The sequence below is a fragment of the Musa acuminata genome, chromosome BXJ1-10 (genome assembly GCF_036884655.1).
Source record: "Musa acuminata AAA Group cultivar baxijiao chromosome BXJ1-10, Cavendish_Baxijiao_AAA, whole genome shotgun sequence".
Taxonomy (NCBI): domain Eukaryota; kingdom Viridiplantae; phylum Streptophyta; class Magnoliopsida; order Zingiberales; family Musaceae; genus Musa; species Musa acuminata.
Window position 1 is genome coordinate 23,612,849 of NC_088336.1, and position 20,737 is coordinate 23,633,585.

Sequence of the window (20,737 nt, forward strand, 5' to 3'; positions counted from 1 at the left end):
GTTCAAGAATAGTATGTTGCATATGTTGGCCTTCTCCTATTGCCCAGCCTTTCTTTCCTTCAGTCAACATCAGTACATTTTCCACATCTTTGCAACTCCGGACAGACATCAAAGTAATGACACCACTCGTGGATACCACAGCAACCATTGTGGAACACCCATGGTGGCTACAGGAAGAACAAAAGCAGAGCCATGCGACTGCTGATGTTTCTTCTACTGTAATGTCAACTTTCTGTGATCCTGAATCGAAGCAAAACTAATGGTTATGGTTTGCTGAGGACGCGTGGATTGGTTGGAGCAGATGATGGCACAGTTGAGAGGATCAGCCACTGCCACAGGGGCTCCATTTTCAAGAACCAACCAAGTGAGCAGAGACCAAAGTAGAGCTATCAGATTTTGCTATATATATATATATATATATATATATATATATATATATATATATATATATAGGTTGGAAGAGATGATGCATAGACCCAAAATATATGTTCATATATATTTTGCTATGAACATATATATCAGCTAAGCATGTCAGTTTCTGCAAACCCATTACAAGAGAAGATTAAAGATCATACAACATCTTCATGTCCCAGCTATTAATTACAAGGAAATGTCAAACTAGCTTAGCTGAAGTAGCTGATGACTTCAAAGAGACATTTAACAGATCGTTTATGTCATCCCACACAACAGTTTCTTCCGATTGAGACTGCCTGCCAGATGAGTATTAACACAAAAATTTCATACACTGCTAAAAAAAGGAGAAGAAAGAATGGTGCAACATACTGATACGTATCTGAACTTTGGTTACAGTCGAAAACAAGGAAGAAAGAACAGTAGCACACACTGATATGTAACTGAGACATAACAAGGCTTTGCAACATTTGCTTGTTTCTTCCTTCCCCTCCTCATGTAGAGTGTCAAGAAAACCGCAACCATAACTTTTGGTCTCCCTGTCTTTTGACATTTCAGATACTCATATGTATCTGTTGCATGTTTCATACTGATATGTATCATCAAATATTAGATAATTTGAGTAAACTCTTAGTATGTAACATCATGTTTCAGGTTTCAATTAAAGGAGGTCGAATCTAACAAGGAATTGTTTGAAGGAATCTTTGTTTCCTACACCAACAACTACAAATAATTTGGCACTTCATCAAACTGTAACGCCACTTTGAATCGAACCTAATCCAACCTTAAAGCGAACATTAAGATTCGGGTAGATAATATATGATCATATGGGATAAGAAATCAGCGGACGAAACGATTGGAACGACTTAGGCCAGCGTCGAGATGACGAGTGCACAACAACGCAACGAAGGTTGACTAATTTGGGCAAGCGCGATGCTTCCTGGAAATTTCACTATGGTACATTAAATATATCGTGTAACGCCGGGAAGGTAAAGCCGCCTACCCCAGTTGCGTGGTTTTTCGTCTTACGCTGGCCTTACGACTGGAAGAATCTGGGGGGCCCACTTTGGGTCCCGCATTTTAGAACACAAGTAGGTCGATGGGTCGAAAGCAACGTTCTTGTCTTCCAATATTCTTTTTGCCCGGCTCGTCGGTCACCCGCCCCGCCTACTCTTCCTCGCAGTTCCAAAGAGAGAGTGGGCCCGAGAGGGTCCGAGGAGGAACGAGCGGGTATGTTGTAAAAGGAGTGGCACTAAGAATTACTTATCTTTTGACGAGTCGTCGCTCGTGGGCCTCCAAGACGCGGACTCTCGGCCGGCGAAACCACCTCTTCTCAAGGTGAGAGCGATCGTGAGATCGATCGCGTCTTTTCGAGCGTCTCGTTCTACGTCAGAAGCTTGAACGAAGCAAGCTAGGTAGTGGAGCGTTTGGGAACGAATCGAAGAACTCCGCACGAAGAAGCTTTCTTCGGATCGGGTAACGAAACCCTTTTTTCCTTTTTCCCCCGTCTCTTCCGCTGGTTTCTTGCTGCGGAGGGATCTGTTGCGGGCTTGTTCGATTCGTTGCGGGCTCTTGAATCAGTGAAAGATTGGTTGCTTTTCTTCGTGGGAGAAGGCTTTCGCTCGGGTTTTTGTATTTGCTTGTTTAGATCGGTTGGGCGTGGGATGGTGGTGTCGGGGAGCGTGGATTTGAGGGTTTTGTAGGAAAGATTTGACTTTTGGGATTCTGGTTGGGGCGGAGTGGGGATGGGGAAAGGAGGGCAGGATGAGGGGAAGAAGGGTGGATTGGAGCAGCCGACGTCGAACTTTCCGGCTTGGGCGAGGACCGTCCACGAGTGCGAGGCCGAATTCGTGGTTTCGGCTCACGACGGGCTCCGATCTGAGGAGGTAGTGAAGCTGCGGGAGATTTATGGACTGAACGAGCTTTCGAAGCACTCTGGGCCTTCGATCTGGCAGTTGGTACTTGAGCAGTTCAACGACACGCTGGTCCGGATCCTTCTTGTGGCCGCCGTCGTCTCTTTCGTGCTCGCGTGGTACGATGGGGACGAAGGTGGTGAGATGGGGATCACTGCCTTTGTGGAGCCCTTGGTGATATTCCTTATTCTGATCGTGAATGCAATCGTTGGTGTTTGGCAAGAGAACAACGCTGAGAAGGCACTCGAGGCCCTGAAAGAAATCCAGTCTGAGCATGCCTCTGTTAGAAGGAACGGGGAGTTGATTCCAAATCTGCCTGCTAAGGAACTTGTACCGGGTGACATCGTGGAGCTTAAGGTTGGGGACAAGGTTCCAGCGGATATGAGGATTTTGCACCTGATTAGCTCCACTGTGAGGGTAGAGCAAGCATCTCTTACGGGAGAGAATGATGCGGTGAACAAAACCAACCACCAAGTTGAGTCTGAAGACATAGATATCCAAGGGAAGGAATGCATGGTTTTTGCAGGTACTACAGTCGTGAATGGCAGCTGCATATGCTTGGTTATACAGACCGGTATGAACACTGAAATTGGTAAGATACATTCGCAGATACATGAAGCTTCACAGAGTGAAGATGATACACCATTGAAGAAGAAATTGAATGAGTTCGGGGAGGTCCTTACAGCAATTATTGGTGTGATTTGTGCTGTGGTTTGGCTTATCAATGTGAAATACTTCCTTACCTGGGAGTATGTTGATGGCTGGCCAAGGAATTTCAAGTTTTCCTTTGAGAAGTGCACTTATTACTTCGAGATTGCTGTTGCCTTGGCTGTTGCAGCAATCCCAGAAGGGTTGCCTGCGGTTATCACTACTTGCTTGGCACTGGGTACACGGAAGATGGCACAAAAGAATGCACTGGTTCGGAAGCTACCAAGTGTTGAGACTTTGGGTTGCACAACTGTGATATGCTCTGATAAGACTGGTACATTGACGACAAACCAGATGTCTGCTGTAAGGCTTGTTGCAATGGGGCGCTGGGCAGATACACTTAGAACATTCAAAGTGGATGGTACCACATACAATCCTCATGATGGGATTATCCATGATTGGCCGACCAGTAACATGGATGCAAATCTTCAAATGATTGCTAAGATTGCTGCTGTTTGCAATGATGCAAGTGTCAATCATTCAGCACATCAGTTTGTTACCAGTGGTATGCCAACAGAGGCAGCCCTGAAGGTAAGAACCTCTATGTTTGCTTCTCATTGCAGTTCTTCCTTGCTATCTCTAACTCAGTGCTAAATTTCCCGTTTCTTCAATTTAATATGGACACATAGAGCAGAACGATTGTTAAATCGGAAATTGATTTGGTCAGTCCTTAATTAGGTAAAAATACACCGAACCTCATCATGTTTAGTGCATATTGAGGGCATACAGAAATTAATTATAAGGAAATTATACTGTACCTAAACGCCTTTGTAAGTGTATTTGTGAGTACAACAGACTAGAAAGTAACTCTTTTGTCTATTTTGTTCTTGCTCCTAAGCCTTTTCTCTGATGGTTAGGCCCTGCTTATCTCTAGTTAAGCAATGCGTGTAAGCCTATCCCAGATGTGACTTAAGAGGGGTGCATGTAATTTGGCTTTTTGTATTTGATGTTTGCTTCATCTTACTTTGTTGATAAATGATGAATATGTATTTTGTCAGGTTTTGGTTGAGAAAATGGGACTTCCTGGAGGATATGAGACATCATCATTGGACTCAGATGAAATATTAAGTATGTTTCAGGCCTCAAGTTTCAGTTTATAGTTCAGTTATTTAGTTAAGATGCTTTATGTGGATCTATGCATGACAGCTTATATATGAAATTGACATTATCTAATAATTGAAGGGTGCTGTAAATGGTGGAATGGAATGGCCCAGAGGGTTGCGACTCTTGAGTTTGATCGTTCTCGAAAGTCAATGGGAGTTATTGTGAAATCAAAATCAGGAACAAATTCTTTGCTTGTAAAGGTATTCCAATCTATCTAATTAGTGTGATTTGCAGGTGATGTAGGAACTTGTCCTACATCCGATGATTAATTTAGTAGCTATGTTACTCGTCCTACATCAGTTATTGCTTCTCTCTTCAACTTATCTTAATAATTGAAGTCATTTTGAAAATTTATGCAACTGATGGACAAATAACCATTTTGTTTGTGCCTACATTGGGCACATTGGTGCACCCTCATTCGCATGTTATTTGATGGTATCCGCAATCAGTACTTGTGAACGAATGGAAAATCTTCACACTAATATATAATTGAAGTTGCATTGTGGCAGGGTGCTGTAGAAAATTTGTTGGAAAGAAGTGCCTACGTTCAGCTGCTTGATGGTTCTGTTGTGGTGTTAGATGACAGATCAAAAAGTCTTATTCTGGATGCCCTTCATAAGATGTCAACAACTGCGTTGCGCTGTTTGGGATTTGCCTATACGGATGATCTAGCAGAATTTGCAACATATGATGGTGAAGACCACCCGGCTCATAAACTTTTACTAGATCCATCAAATTACTCATCCATTGAAACTGGTCTAGTGTTTGTTGGATTAGTAGGGCTTAGGGTGAGATATCTTGCTTGATTGACAGTCTTTCAGTTGCCTTTTTGTTTTATGTTCTCTTTAGCTTTTCTGTTGGCACCACTGACTCTTTTATATTCTTGCCTTTGGAATTATTTTTAGGATCCTCCACGGAGTGAGGTCTACAAAGCAATTGAAGATTGTAGAGCAGCTGGTATCCGAGTTATGGTCATAACTGGAGACAACAAGGAAACCGCAGAAGCAATTTGCCGTGATATAGGTGTATTTACGCCTGACGAAGAGATACATTCAAAGAGCCTCACAGGCAAAGGTTTTATGTCTATGTCATCCAGTGATAAAAAGACCCTTTTGAGGCAAAGTGGTGGTCTTCTTTTTTCTAGAGCAGAACCAAAGCATAAACAAGAGATCGTGAGATTACTTAGAGAAGATGGTGAGGTAGTTGCAATGACAGGGGATGGAGTGAACGATGCTCCTGCATTGAAAATGGCAGATATTGGTATAGCAATGGGCATTGCTGGGACAGAGGTATGTGCTGCTCGCTCTTATTTTTCTTGTTGTTCTTTTGTGCATTTGCTCTTTCTTCATCTAGAATCTATATCCATATAAGAAATTGTCCCACGACACTACCGGTAGATTCAAGCCCAGATGAAAAAGTGAAGGGTTGCATAAGATCACTGACAGTGTTAAATTTTTTCAAATCTCACAAGCATCGATTTAAAGCATTTTCATTGTAAGGTTAAGTCATCATCCAGAAGCCAAGGTGGTATGTTCATCACCTAGATGCCACTAAGTGCAAAGAGGTTGGGTTAGGTAGCAGCCCAAAAATGTTCCATCACATAGGTGTCGGCATGTAATGCAAAATAGATAATTACATTGTTCTGGATAAATTAAGAAGCTAGTTCAAGATCATTGGATTAGGTTAACAACTGAAAATATAGGGACACTATATTTGTTTACATTATTCTGGACAACATCTTAGAAGCTAGTCCAAGATCATAGGATTATACTAACAACCGAAAACAATGGACACTTTGCAAACTGGGAGATCAGGGTTTGAGTCATGGAAACAGTCACTTCTATACTTAGAGGCCCTCCCCGGACCCCACATTGGTAGAAGTCTTGTGCCTCCTTTTTCTGGAAAAGAATTAGAAGTGGTAGATATGAAAATTAGGAGAAACATTATCATAATTTGTTTACACGATACAATGTCTTGAAGGGAAAATGTAGTGATATTTTCTTTTGGCAGCTTTCCTTTTTGAAAATTAGACTTTGTTTATTACTGATTGTTATTTCTGGGTATATTATCCTGTTAGCTTTTTTTTAATGATGTTTATGATCTGCTTTTATGATTGTTTATTACAAGTGTCACTTATGTCATTAAAGATTGTATTCCTTCTAACATACTAGATCCTGTAAATGCTGTCTGAGTATCATCTAACATTGTTTTTTTTATTTCAGGTTGCTAAGGAAGCCTCAGATATGGTGTTGGCAGATGATAATTTCAGTTCAATAGTTGCAGCAGTTGGTGAAGGAAGATCGATTTACAACAATATGAAAGCTTTTATAAGGTCTCGTTACTTTTTTACGACATATATCATATCTTTGATTATATCTTCATAATAAGAGTATGTCAGTTAGGTTTCTTCACATAAGCTTGGTGCATGCTTTATGTAATCTGGCCAGTTAAGTAGCATGAATCAAAATGCTGTATCTGCTTTACTATGTATGTTCTTGTCCATATTCACTAACTGGTTAATGATAATCTATAGGCAAAGTTTAATGCATAATCTTGTTTGATCTGACATTTAAGTCTGTTCGTGATAGTATTTAATGAGATAATAAACTGGAGGGACGTTAAGTATCATGCAAGAGTAATTCTGAATGGAATGCTAGAATCTGAAAGATATGTAGCTGATGTTTATTAATCTTAACTTTTATATTTCTCACTTTCTAATCGCAGATACATGATTTCCTCAAATATTGGTGAAGTTGCCTCCATTTTTTTAACAGCAGCTTTAGGTATTCCAGAGGGACTGATACCGGTTCAACTTTTGTGGGTCAATCTTGTCACGGATGGCCCTCCTGCAACTGCTCTTGGATTCAACCCACCTGATAAAGATATTATGAAGAAACCACCTCGAAGGAGTGACGACTCATTGATTACTGCATGGATTTTATTCCGTTATATGGTAAATCATCTTCTTGCTCGTTCTTTGTCATAAGCAATGCATCAACTTATTTTGTGTATCTTATCTTTGTTTATGTATATGTATCTCGTATGCTCGTTTTTGTAGCAAAATATTCTTTATTCTTCTTCCAACTCCGAAAAAACTAAGGGCCTCTTCAGTGTTGCTTTTTTTCTCTCCAAAAGAAAGCTTGAATATGGATGAAACAAGCACAGCTTAGTACTTTATTTCTATGCTATTGTCTTTGTAGTTCTTTTATGTGACACTAAAGATTTTTGTCACTTCTAAGATTCAGACTTTTGTAATGGCGCTGAGGTTGTTGATGCAAATATTTCTAATTTCATATTTTACTGAATACATATATGCTCATACAATTCATCTGATCATTTCAACTGACCCATTGAACTCCATATGTAGGTCATTGGGCTTTATGTGGGGATTGCTACAGTTGGTATCTTCATTATATGGTATACTCATGGTTCTTTTATGGGAATCGACTTCAGTGGTGATGGCCACACCCTTGTAACCTATTCACAGCTTTCTAACTGGGGAGAATGCTCCTCATGGGAGGGCTTCAAGGTCTCTCCATTCACTGCTGGAGCACGACAATTCACCTTTGATGCTAATCCCTGTGACTATTTCCAGACTGGTAAAGTGAAGGCAATGACCCTTTCGCTGTCTGTCTTGGTGGCCATTGAGATGTTCAATTCACTTAATGCATTATCTGAAGACGGGAGCCTCCTGAGCATGCCTCCATGGGCCAACCCATGGCTTCTTTTGGCCATGTCCATCTCATTTGGACTGCATTTCCTAATATTATATGTCCCTTTCCTTGCTCAAGTCTTCGGAATAGTGCCTCTCAGTTTCAACGAGTGGCTCTTGGTGTTGGCAGTTGCATTTCCAGTGATCCTTATTGATGAGGTCCTCAAATTTATCGGGCGTCACACAAGTTCTTCGGGTGCCAAGAGCTGGTCTGCAAAGCACAAGGATGAGTAGATGCTGACACACTTCAAAACAGCAACAGTTGTGCAGGAGATGCAATTCTGCAGTTTTGCATGGCCTTTGATAACGGGAGTTGTTCTGGTCCCTCATCGTTCTCCGATCATGATTATTTTTGAGAATTTGGTAACCAGTGAATATTCAGATTAAGTAGTGAACTTGACGTGGAGCCTAATCATGATTTTTGAACACATTTTTGACGTTACAGTTATCTATTTCATAGTTTTAAAGGTGCTCTAGTTCGGCGCACATGCAGTACAAGATTACAAATAATTTTTAATAAACTTTGTTCCTCGAAGAGAGACCGATGTTGCGTCAAACAGTGCTGTTGTCATTGCAATTCTGTAAGGTTATATATTTAAGCTGGATTTTGCTCTGGGAGAAGCATTCCAGTTCAGGATGAATCAAAAACCTTAACTTGTGTATTCTGGTGGTATGCCTGCGATCTGTTTGTCATTAAGGTTCTTCAAGTTGACAAAGAGTTCATGAAGTTTATGAAAATGTAAGAGTTCTATCTGAGTGCATAATTGAACAAATCCTTTTACGGACTCGACTCGGACTGAGTATTGATGGAGACTATTTTTTCTTTCATATGTCATGCAAACAGAATGTGGTTAGGTGGTTCCATGTCATCAGTATGTAGATTGGATAGGTGGTTCCATATCATCACTATGTAGATCGTAGATTGGATGGGTCATGTCGTAGGACATTGCTAGACTAGCTAGACTCTTATGGCCCCACCATTAGTGTATACGTGTCGGCATTGATTGATCACCTGCAATTTGATTATATTTCGGAAGCTCAAAATAAAAATCTATAATTAGATAGGTTATTGATTGCTTCCCTCGAACGAGTTGGTTCTTCCATGTCTTTTTTAATAGGAAGACCCGAAGACTTGGATTTTTTTGAGAGAGATCGATAGAGGGGAAGAATAGACAACTCAACATGGCGTTGAGTAATAATTGGACTAATCTAATTTTAAAGTACGTTGGGCCACCATTAAAATTAGCTTATAAGATCCTAATAGGTGTATTATTATTATAATAAGTTAGTTTATAAAATTATGATGGATGTACAAACTTAAACTTAAGTATTTTACGATAGTGATTTAGATGGCTAATTATTCCATAAGTTGGATTGTGACAATTTGAAAGCTCCACAATTAGATGAATATACACGAATACATGTATGTAGAGTCGAATTCAAAGAGAGCTCCTCTATGGCAAATGCTTGATACAAACACTTCAGAGATAGTCTTTTGTTTTCGTTGATACTAATTGATAAGGTCATTTAGTCCGTCGAATCGTTTTTACTCTTAGAGACATCTTTTGGAGTTCACATGCTCTAAAATGGATGCCACGAGTCGGATAAGCTTCTCCGTGTGTGTGGCAAAGACCGATCATCATGTGCCGACCAAAAACAAATCTATGGAGTGTTGTAGGTATTGCTTTCTCTCATCTCTTTCGATGACTTTAATAACCCATCTATTCAGATTACTCGCTGGCAAACAGTATACGAAATCCATGAATTATATGCCGTCCAAATGTTTAATTGGCAGAAAACAATTCATGACTCTCAAAATAAAAATATAAAATGAGATAAGATTGGGGATTAGAACCAACAATGGTTGACCTCCATGCAGTTTGTTGTCGATTGCTTCTCTCGAACTAGTTGGAAGACCAAAGTGTTCATCCACCAACTTTGACTTTCAGTATTTTTTTTAGAGACATTGAGAGGGGAAAGAGAGAAGCAACACGAAGTCAATAATGCAAGTAACTTGTACATTGAGTCGGATGTTTCCAGCTCATGTCCTGATACATCTACAAACACTTTCTTCTGCATTATTTTGGCAGCTGCAGGCCTTCCATCCATGTGCCAGTCCTTAATTCCCTGAGGACTTGGTAAGAACTCGTAAGGCCAAAGAACATGGTTTGAAGGATTCATCACCATCACATTCATGAATGGTAGGCTAATCATCTCAATCAAGGAAACGATCAGAGAACAATAGCAGCAGAACTTGGAAGAGGTCTTACCGTGTCCATTAAGGAGACTTGGAAACCTATATATAAGGCTTAAGACATGAATTCATGACGCATAGGAAACCTCGACATGGCCGTCCTCAACTCTTCAACGCAAATACTGTTCTCGCTTCCCGTCCTCATCTCCTTTTCTCTGCTCATATCCATTGCTAGTGCCGACGAAGAAAGAAAGGTGAGCAAATACTATAAGACATATATCCATGACCGACATGGAATGACTTGATCTATCTTGCAGGTTTACATTGTGTACATGGGAGATTCGCCCTCTTCGGATTACTCAGCACAGCCTCACCATAATCTACTAAATCAAGTGCTTGAGGGCCTGTAATTATTCTTCTCTCCTTCAAAAATTTCTGCAACTTAACAAGTTTGAAGGATTACACTTGATTCGTTGACTTTGTCTATCTGATGTAGTTCTTCCACCAAGTCTTTGATCCATAGCTATAGAAGCTTCAATGGACTGGCAGCAAGACTTACTGCCAAAGAGAAAGAAAGAATAGCTGGTATACATACTTGACATAATCATACTTACCACCATAATTCTAGCTGGTAGTCACTCTCTCTATCTATCTTAAATACCATTCTTGTATGCAGGAACCAAGGGTGTTGTTTCGGTATTCCCAAGCAAAAACTTGCAACCCAGCACGACGAGGTCATGGGATTTCTTAAGCTTCCCTGAGAGCGTGAAACGAAATTTGCCATTGGAGAGAGACATCATCGTTGGTGTGATCGATACTGGTATCTGGCCGGAATCTGCATCTTTCAGGGACGAAGGATTTGGACCTCCGCCGAGAAGATGGAAGGGCGCCTGCGAGAACTTAAAATGCAATAAGTACACACCTACTACGCTCTCATTCATCATCTCTGTTATTGCTTGCATGAAAGCACTTTTCTAACACCAACCGTCTTATGTTAGTAAAATCATTGGAGCACGCTACTTCAATAGTTATAATGACACGACTCATGAAGCTTCTCCACGAGACTATGATGGTCACGGCACCCATACTGCCTCAACCGTGGCAGGAAGAAGCGTGCGTAACGTCAGCCTATACGGCCTTGCCGGAGGGATGGCCAGAGGCGCGGTGCCTTCTGCTAGACTTGCGGTATACAAAGTCTGCTGGCCGGCGGGGTGTGCAGGTGAAGACTTGTTGGCTGCCTTTGACCATGCGATCGCAGATGGGGTGGACATCATCTCCATCTCGATCGGTAGCGAACGTGCGAGCGACTACTTCGAGGATCCGATAGCTATCGGTGCATTCCACGCGATGAAGAAGGGGATTCTCACATCAGCCTCTGGTGGCAACGAAGGGCGCAGTGGTCGTGGCACGGTAGGCAATGTTGCGCCATGGATGCTTGTGTCAGCAGCAAGTAGCATCGATCGTCGCATCATAGACACATTAGTTAGCGGAGATCGAAGGACCATTGTGGTGAGTTATTTCAACTCTCTCTCTCTCTCTCTCTCTCTCTCTCTCTCTCTCTCTCTCTCTCTCTCTCTCTCTCTACAATTGACGAAAGTTGTGATTCATTTGACAGGGAGCTTCCATCAACACATTCCCTACACAAAAGAAATCTTACCCCTTTGTATACTTTGGTAATGGGACATTTCCACCGAGGTAACATTGTTGAGATCATTGTCAGGAGCTTAGTGTGTTGTAATCAATTTGGCGATCTTTTACCGATTAGTTCACATTTGCAGCAATTGCACTCAACTGGACAAGAATTTGGTGAAAGGCAAAATAGTTTTGTGTGGATCTCCTTCCGATGGATCGGGGCCTTTGCTTGCTGGGGCTGAAGGCGCGGTGATGTTGGATAAAAGGATCCTCGATAGTTCAAGAACATTTCCTCTCCCAGCTCTTCTAGTTGGCTACTCCGAAGGCAAGAAACTGATGGAGTACATAAGAAAGGCCAAGTAAGTTCAACTCTCTTCATAACAAGTTCACATAAACATCATCAGCTGTGCTTATATTTTGTTGTGGATTCAGGAATCCCGTAGCCAATATACACAAGAGTAAAACAGTGTTTGATTCCAAAGCTCCGGTTGTTGCTTCCTTCTCATCCAGAGGGCCCAACATGATCACACCCAACATCTTGAAGGTAATCCTACTCGATTCAGATGTCTTTTGTTGTCTATTCATGATCATATTTGAGTAATCATGTTGAGACGATGTGAATGTAGCCTGATATAAGCGCTCCTGGAGTTGAGATTTTGGCCGCCTGGTCACCCGAAGCCTCCATGTCAATCTACCCTAATGACACGCGCTCTGTAATGTACAACATCATATCGGGAACTTCCATGGCCTGTCCTCATGTGACCGGCGCCGCCGCTTTCCTCAAGTCATTCCACCCCGAGTGGTCTCCTGCTGCCATCATGTCTGCTCTTATGACAACAGGTAATTAATCTATCAACAATCTTAGATTAATGGAGATCGATATGACATCACAACTAACAACTGCTAATGGCATCTCCAACGCAGCCACCCCCATGAATCCTTCCCTGCATCGAGATGCAGAACTCGCGTACGGAGCCGGGCAACTCAATCCAATAAAGGCACTTGATCCAGGTTTAGTGTACGATGCTTCGGAGAAGGACTACGTGCAGATGTTGTGTGATGAAGGTTACAATGCATCTACAATAAGGCTTATAACCGGAGATAATAGCAGCTGTTCAGGTGATTCCACGAGAAGCGCAAGTGATCTGAACTACCCTTCTATGGCTTTATATGTCAAACCGGATGAGCAAGTCAGAGGAAAGTTCTCGAGGACAGTTACCAACGTTGGCGATGCAAATTCTACATATAAGGCAGTGATCAAAACAGATCCAAACATTAAAGTGAGTCTGAGTCCCACGGTGTTGTCATTTAAAAGAAGATACGGGAAACAACAGTTCATGGTGAGAGTTTCTGGAGGACCATCAGCGTTGAATTCTCTCGCCTCAGCTGCCATCACTTGGTCGGATGGCAAGCACAGTGTGAGAAGTCCAATCAGCATCTTCACAGATTTTACTGTTTAATTCTATGGCAGATTCATGATTCTTGGGGAAGTGTTGTTATTGATGTTGTGTTCTTGAAATTGACTGGAATACGTAATAATTCTTTCATTAATAATACAAGATTCTTTCATGTCAAGATCACCAGCAAAGTTTGATGTTTTAATTAATGAATCTGGACCCATACCAATATACACCGGCATATCCATGCACGATATGCCGGTGTATATCATAGTATAAAGAAAGAAAAGAGGAAAAGGAAGATAAGTTCCAAACACGGAGGTGACAGACAGTAAGATCTTTGGCAGTCATAGGTTGCACCAAGAAACAAGTTAATGTTCAAAAAGTAAACATAGAACATCAAGAAACACTATTTAGAGATTAAATTTAAGATGAAGATAAACAATCAAAGCAACTAAAACATATAGTGAGGTTTTCGTTTTTGTTTTTGTTCTGGAAAATAAAATATTGAAAAGTGTATCTTGCTCAAGATCTGAAATGAAATAAGGTTTATCATCAAAGACAATCATCTGTGTGATTGAAATTTCTTTCCTTACTGTTAGTATAACATGTTTATGACCACCAGGTTAACATAAAGAAAACATCCAATGAAACCAGTATCCCGTTCATCGGGAGTAGGTCCATTTGCTTGGAAAACATGCTGGAATTGCCTCATGCACTTGGTGTTATGGTCAAAGTTTACTTGATCTCGTTTTTCTTGCCACAGAAGGAACTTAAGAATGGTTCAACACCAAATAAAGGATCGAGCATCAGTTGGAAGCAAATGGATAAAAGAAACAATTGAATGCAATAAGTTACCGTGGAAAGAATGTACCGTATCTTCTAATTTCTAGCTGTCTTTAGTAGCTTCCATCATCAGCTTACATAGAGCATATCCACCACGATGGCAACCAGGCATCTTCACTGCCATTTGTTTCAAATCATCCTGATTTTTTTTGCAACTTGTGAGCATTAAATACTGGAAGTAAAAGTAACATGGATCAAGATAAAATGAAGAAGCTTATAATGTGTGGTTAAAGAAGTGCTAACTCTTAGAACTGTGAAAATCTGAGTAGACTCGTATCCATCTTGTGCACTGGAATATAATTTACAAACTTCTTTCGCCTCCAAATTGCACTTCAAAAAGAAAAAGGCTGTTGGCCTGACATTCACGACCCGGCAAGAAATTCCTATAAAGAGAGGATCTGTCTGCACACAAATTAGACGGGTCACAACAAGGGTAGACCTTAAGATGCCAAAAACAATTCGAGGTCAATAGGAACCCTATGCCAAAAGTCATTTTACTGCAATGTTCTTTAAATATTTTTTCTCGTCTATGATGTAAAAGAAAATTAATGAATTAAATGCATTATGTTAGCAACTAGGACCATCGTCCCAAATATAAAATGGCTAAAGCCAATCAGAGTTGTGCCTCGAATTTGAGACCTGTTCAGATATGTCCAACAAGTTAACCCAGAGATACTTTAACTACCAAGACCTATACAAATGAAAATTTTCAACTTGAAGGAGCATCCAAATTACAACAAACTTTCAAGGGACACCAAAATAAACTTACTAGATCAGTAACCAGAAGCAGAAAATGATGAGAAAAATCCTAGTTCAGCTGAAAGTTAATTCCAAAAGGACACTGTGAGGTACTTTCTTGTTTGTCATGAGTAATTTACATTGCACCGGATTCTGAGAATGATAAGATATAGACTAGATATTATATTTTTAGGTATATATCTACTAATGGTATGATGATCCACATGCAAAATTTTATGGCAATCAATATTGAGATCAATTTTTTTTTTCTTTTTTTTCTGTAAATACTAGTACCCTGCATTGAACTATCCAGAATTGAGATGCTGAATCCATGAAAAGTCAAATTAAAAGCTAAAACTAAGATACATAAGAAGAAATCATTGATAAAGTTCTTTCAGATACTACATAGTCCTTGTTGCTTTGGATCTCAGGTTTTACTGAAAATTTATTTCTGTGTGCAGCATTCTTTTGAGGATATATTATCATCTAGAGTATCATAGATATGTAAGTGCATGCTCTCTATATATAATTTATATATATTATCATCTATAGCCTAATAATGCAAGGAAATGAAACTGCTAGATCAAACAACAAGGGCAGAGCATCACATGCTCTAGTAAAACCTGGTGATCACTTACCAGCGAATTTGCAGGAAGACCAATTTCTTCAACCACCTCACGAATGATACCATCAAACATTTCCATGGAAACTTTATGATTTAGAAGTTCAGATTCTGTCTGGCCTTTGTCAGTCAGATGGGCTGAAATTCCAATTTCTTGGGGCTGAAAAGAAAATTTGACATAGATCCTAAATATTTTGCACAATTGTCATATGATTTAAATAAACTAAAGCTTCACACTTCCATCATAAATCAAACATTATTACTCGGTAATCCATTTCACCAAATATGTTCACTGATTTTTTTAATGCTTCATTTTCCTATAATACCATGAGATGATAAACAGATGCATTGACATGGAGCTGATTCATTATTCCTTTAGTTGCATAATCACCAAAATATTTTCCTAGCCATACTTTTGTAAGCTTATACAATATAAAGTTACCTCTGAATGGCCTCCAGGGAAAACAAAATATCCTGGAAATTCACCCACATTATAGCTTCTTTGTAACACAAGAATCTTGCCATCAGATGTTTCCACTATGGCTCCATTACCCAATGGACTTGATGTATGTTGACACCCTAACGAGTCGACTAGAAAAAATGGATAAAAAAAGGTTTGGCAAGACCAGTATACAGAAATATAATGTACAACACTTGTTCTGGATACATTTACCTGTTGAAGGAACAAGAAACCTCTCCCATAGAGGACTCAGGTTTGTGCCCACAAATGTCCTGAATGTAATACAAATTTAGAGAAACATTTTGCATTCCAGCACAAAAATCCAAAACCAACAATTCTGAACAGCTTCTTAGATAATATGACTCGATGCTTATAGACAATCATAATAGTAGAACCAGCACACAAACAACCTAATGAGAAAATATTATAAACATTCATTGTATAAGATGTACAAATATTGAAAACTTATTACAAAAAGATTTTGGTGGTAAATGAGATGACAATCATTTTTAGTAAAACCATACATTGATCAAACTGGAATCCTACAAATGTAACAGATATCTGAATCCACTCAAAATGGTGATAAAGCATATTACCAAACTAACCAAAAATTATGCAATACTTCAACAAGACTACCAACTTGCAGAAACATATCCTATACCACATTTCTCCATATTAAATGCAATGGTTTGCCAAGATCTCCATTAAAAATCTGTTGTCTGCCTAAAAGACCGTCAAAACGATATTACTTATGTGGTTGTGAACCGAGAAATGAGTTTTTCTTACAAAACAACCACCAACTAGTTAATACACTGAAATCAAGAAACAAACCATCAGGGTTTCCTAAACCATTATAAATATAGGAAAATGTGCTACAATCACAAGTATACATATCAACAAGGTCGAATTAAATAACATTGTAAATCAATTTCATATTCAGTATCCAGAAAGCTAACTGACAGAAATAAGATGATTACGAAAGCCTCCCAAGTATGGACAACCACAAGTATTTCACCTCAACCTCCCCATAGATTTAACAATTATCTTCTAACACTGATGTGTTTACCATAATCTACTTTAAGAAAATAGACCTTCACAGTTTAACAGTAACAGTAAATTGGACAACATGCACAACTACAAATTAGTAAGATCAAGTAACAGTTAACTCAGGAAAATGCTAGGAAAAAAAGAATAATAATTGAGTTTAGTTATAAGATCAAATAGAATATCATGCAATTAAGACTTTGATGAAAAAAGGATATAACCTGTAATCCGTGAGACCCATGTGAAGGCAGACGGATGAAATTTGGCCTGAGCCATCCACATATTCTATGGCATGACCTCCATACTGAAATACATTATATCAATCATAGTAGCAATCAATTTAGAAGTATAACTAAAACTGAAAATGTGACAAAAATCAATTGAAAAGCAAAGTCTTCCATAGGAGGCCATGACATTTATTGTCCATTTCATAAAATTCACTTAAATAGATAGCAATAATAAAAATCTTGTCAGTGGATATTAGGATGACTCATCCTACACTTCTGAGCCTCAACTTCATCCAGATAAGTAATTTTTATACCTACCTGCTGTCAGCCTTTTAGATTTTTGCTGCAGTATACATTTTGCCAACTTTACCTTGGACAAGAAAGAGGCACCAACACCAGAGGATTGATGTCAGATAAATAATCATTCACAAGTAACTTCGATGAAGCCTATATAATTTTCAGTTAGCATATGCATCACTCACAAATGTAAAGCATGTGTGTCCTATGTCATATTTGGTCAAAGTATATATCATGTTGATAAACTTTACAGTTAGCATATGCATCACTCACAAATGTAAAGCATGTGTGTCCTATGTCCTACGTCCTTGCCTTTCATTTCATGGCTGATCATATGCAGTATTGCAAACTCATCTATTGGAAACTAACATCAGTAAGTGATGTTTCAACCAACAGATACTCGTACTACTACTTGAAAATCAAAGATTGACACACTTAAACTATGACTAGCCTCTAAAATTATGTCATCCACACTAAAATTTGTATCTACGCTTTCCACACAACCAACTGTGCCCAAAATTACAGTTTTCTGAGTTAGTCCATGCACAGAATATTGCAGTAACTGCAACCTATATATTGATGGAGAATATCTTTTTTAAAATGTTTACTTTGTTTAATGCTGATATTTTTAGTAATCATAGTTACAATGCAGAAGTTTATTTGCATTTCGACAGATAGTTCATTTCTCAAATAAATTAAATCCTAGGAATTCAATTACGGAATAGTGTTAGGCTTCACCGAAAGTGTGGCTCCTGATAATTTTATGACTCAATTTTCCATTGCCAACTTGAACAGATACTAGTAAGAAGTTGTTGGAAGGAAATGAAAAAAGATATCATGCAAGTTAAGCCAAAGGTAACATACTCTGAACTTTATGCCATTATATAGTGATGGATTCTGCCGAATTCGTTGGCTCCATATCTACACACATGAAACAAGAATCTCATTAGGCGACATGAATCGAGCTTCAACAAATTTTTCTTTTCCTGCCAAATCCAACTAACCAAACAATGCATTGTTGTAGTCAGTGAACCTTAAACTCTGCATAGCAACCAAAAGATGTTGCTGAAACTAGATTTACTAGGAAAACAAATAACTATAGAGGGCTAAGACCTTGAACAGTCACATGTCACATGTATGCTCACACGATCAGATGCACACATAAGCATAACATGTAGACATCAACAAGTATAAATAAACATATACGATGTTGTATAATTTTTTTTATATGTTATACTTGATTGGAATAATTCAAGACGGCAAATTCTCTGGGCTATAGGTGCAGAAACACTTTTATGCAAAGCAATCAACTCTTAAAGAAATGTTATCAGTGTTGCTGATCCAACCCTTACACTTTAAAGACAAGAAAACAAAAAGTTTGCCTTAGACATCTTCGCGTATAAAACTTCATTCAACAATATAATAAAAACTTAGCATATGAAACAAAATCGTAACAAAAGGGATTACTACCTCATTTATGGATTCTTCTAAATTAGCATCCGGGTGAGGGATCCGATCGTAGGACGGATCGAATTTGACAAAAACCTTCATTTAACACGTTAATTAATATTAGAATCATACAGATCCATTTGAAATAATACAAGCCTGTGTACGCGAGTTTGTTTTCTAGCCCTAGAAACATAAGAGACGCTACCCGAGAAGCGGGGAGGCCGGAGGGGCAGGAGAGGAGTAGCTTGAAGGCCGTGCCAGGATCCGTCGGATCAGTGGCTCCTGCGGCGCCTGATCCCGCAGAGACGGACATGATCTTTCTACGGGGGAGGACCGGGAGAAGAGTACGAAGCTTTGGGGAAGAGAAATGGCGGAGGGGATTTACGGACATACGGGGATGAGAAGGGATTGCTTCCCCCGATTCTTACAATTCATGCTGCGAAACTGACCACTCCCATGAGTCGAACAGTTCCATGGTCGGAATCGCATTTAAGCATAAAAAGCGCACGGATTACCAGAATCATGATATCATTGTTAATAAAAATAAATAAATATATATTTTTTTGCTGCCAAAAAAACAAAAGAGTATTAGTAGAGTGTATATGAAATATAAATTTTGATAAATATCAACAGATTTTACACCTGAAACCTAAATCAAATTTACCCAAACATTATCCAAAGTTTTAAATAATTTTTTTCTTATGAATAAAGACCTTCAATAGCTCATTAAAGCATAAATAATTATTCGATGGATCTCACATAATTTTATTTTTTTAATGGAATATATATTTTTAAAAAATTCTTTTAACTCCTTATTATATCTTGCTATTTCAATCTTAATTCGATATGAGACCAAATAGAACTGATTATATATTACTACATCAACTCTATTAGTTTTATGATTTCTATACTTCAAAAATTTATAATGAGATTCTTATAGTTTTAAAAATAAAATAAATAATTTTATTTATCTTAACATCGTCAACCAACAAATATAACATATAATATTATATGTTAGATCAATGTAAAAGTAATGGATAAAAAGATAATTTTAATATTTCTTTTGTTTTTAATGATTTTATCGATAAAAAGATAATTTCGTACTAAAATGAAAGATCTTGAAATTATTTTTTTATCCATTACTTTTACATCGATCCAACACATGATGTAATATGTTATGTTTTCATACATTAACAATATTAAGATAAATGAGATTATTTGTTTCACTTTTAAAATTATAAAAATCTTAATATAAATTTTTTAAGTATAAAATTTACGATACTAATAGAGTCCAAATATAAAAATTAATATATAATTAGCTGACTAATTAGAAATCCAATACATTTAAATCCCATTATGGATGTCATATTATAGGTTTTTATCAATGTGAACTCGTTACCACCCAGTGAGAATTATCCATTTTAAGATAATATCATGTGATTTTGTCATATATATATATATATATATATATATATATATATATATATATATATATATATATATATATATATATATATATATATATATATATATATATATACTACTACTACTACTACTACTACTACTACTACTAAAAGATTATTTTTATAGTATATATACTAAAAGCGTATATATACTATAAGAAGCTTAGGGTCGAAAAAAAGGATACCACCAAAAGCTTTTTGAAATGTTAAAAAGTAATGGATATGAAAAGGAAGGGAGAGAATAAGAAAGATTTGTTATACGTAAGGTTGTTTGTAACCATCAATGGTTAGGATGGTTAGAGTTGTTATCGAACCGTACAACTACTTTGCTGAGGTGGTGATTGAGATGGCATAAATGTCGTCTCGTTAGTATAATTATTACTTATCCATGTGATGGCTGAGGTGGTAGAATTGCATGTTGTAACTGTTTGCTGATGTGGTATAACTACTTGTTTAGATGATATGACTTCCTATTTGAGGTGGTGTTCATGTGTCAACTTCGGAAATGTTAATTTTATTC

General features: G+C 38.3%; 3 protein-coding genes across 6 annotated transcripts; 2 read left to right on the forward strand and 1 right to left on the reverse strand.

Moving 5' to 3' along the window:
- Positions 1–1,721: 1,721 nt before the first annotated feature.
- On the forward strand, positions 1,722–8,510 carry LOC104000928 (calcium-transporting ATPase 1, endoplasmic reticulum-type). Its single transcript, XM_009423084.3, has 8 exons — positions 1,722–3,563; positions 4,031–4,100; positions 4,215–4,336; positions 4,646–4,924; positions 5,042–5,425; positions 6,359–6,468; positions 6,861–7,089; positions 7,504–8,510. The coding sequence occupies exons 1-8, from the start codon at positions 2,157–2,159 to the stop codon at positions 8,080–8,082; spliced, it is 3,180 nt and encodes a 1,059-aa protein (XP_009421359.2). The 5' UTR covers positions 1,722–2,156; the 3' UTR covers positions 8,083–8,510.
- A 1,634-nt stretch (positions 8,511–10,144) lies between these two features.
- On the forward strand, positions 10,145–13,157 carry LOC135595599 (subtilisin-like protease SBT4.3). Its single transcript, XM_065086746.1, has 10 exons — positions 10,145–10,296; positions 10,360–10,448; positions 10,539–10,627; positions 10,719–10,956; positions 11,041–11,551; positions 11,658–11,737; positions 11,821–12,033; positions 12,107–12,218; positions 12,301–12,514; positions 12,599–13,157. Exons 1-10 carry the CDS (start codon positions 10,195–10,197, stop codon positions 13,132–13,134), a joined length of 2,184 nt encoding a protein of 727 aa, XP_064942818.1. The 5' UTR covers positions 10,145–10,194; the 3' UTR covers positions 13,135–13,157.
- Positions 13,158–13,604: 447 nt separating this feature from the next.
- LOC135583256 (nudix hydrolase 9-like) lies at positions 13,605–19,239 on the reverse strand. Of its 4 annotated transcripts, none has more exons than XM_065086749.1 (10): positions 18,960–19,239; positions 18,776–18,850; positions 18,170–18,226; positions 17,003–17,085; positions 15,951–16,009; positions 15,720–15,868; positions 15,294–15,437; positions 14,161–14,319; positions 13,930–14,056; positions 13,605–13,843 (listed from the first exon to the last, which is right to left on the reverse strand). In XM_065086749.1, exons 1-9 carry the CDS (start codon positions 19,143–19,145, stop codon positions 13,961–13,963), a joined length of 1,008 nt encoding a protein of 335 aa, XP_064942821.1. In that variant the 5' UTR covers positions 19,146–19,239; the 3' UTR covers positions 13,605–13,843; positions 13,930–13,960. The 4 variants fall into 4 exon arrangements, with proteins under 4 accessions (XP_064942821.1, XP_064942820.1, XP_064942822.1 ...); XM_065086748.1 differs by having other exon boundaries at positions 13,946–14,056; positions 18,960–19,238; XM_065086750.1 differs by having other exon boundaries at positions 13,605–14,056; positions 15,720–15,856; positions 18,960–19,238.
- Positions 19,240–20,737: the final 1,498 nt, after the last annotated feature.

Bases quoted from the DNA above. Each gene is read 5' to 3' on its own strand.
- LOC104000928 (XM_009423084.3), top strand. From the start codon at position 2,157: ATGGGGAAAGGAGGGCAGGATGAGGGGAAGAAGGGTGGATTGGAGCAG. The intron at 4,925-5,041 runs GTGAGATATCTT...AATTATTTTTAG, and splicing joins TTGGATTAGTAGGGCTTAGG to GATCCTCCACGGAGTGAGGT. The intron at 7,090-7,503 runs GTAAATCATCTT...CTCCATATGTAG, and splicing joins GGATTTTATTCCGTTATATG to GTCATTGGGCTTTATGTGGG.
- LOC135595599 (XM_065086746.1), top strand. From the start codon at position 10,195: ATGGCCGTCCTCAACTCTTCAACGCAAATACTGTTCTCGCTTCCCGTC. The intron at 10,449-10,538 runs GTAATTATTCTT...TATCTGATGTAG, and splicing joins AATCAAGTGCTTGAGGGCCT to TTCTTCCACCAAGTCTTTGA. The intron at 12,034-12,106 runs GTAAGTTCAACT...TTGTGGATTCAG, and splicing joins GAGTACATAAGAAAGGCCAA to GAATCCCGTAGCCAATATAC.
- LOC135583256 (XM_065086749.1), bottom strand. From the start codon at position 19,145: ATGTCCGTAAATCCCCTCCGCCATTTCTCTTCCCCAAAGCTTCGTACT. The intron at 18,227-18,775 runs GTAGTAATCCCT...TCATGTGTGTAG, and splicing joins TAGAAGAATCCATAAATGAG to ATATGGAGCCAACGAATTCG. The intron at 15,438-15,719 runs GTAACTTTATAT...TTTTCTTTTCAG, and splicing joins TCCCTGGAGGCCATTCAGAG to CCCCAAGAAATTGGAATTTC.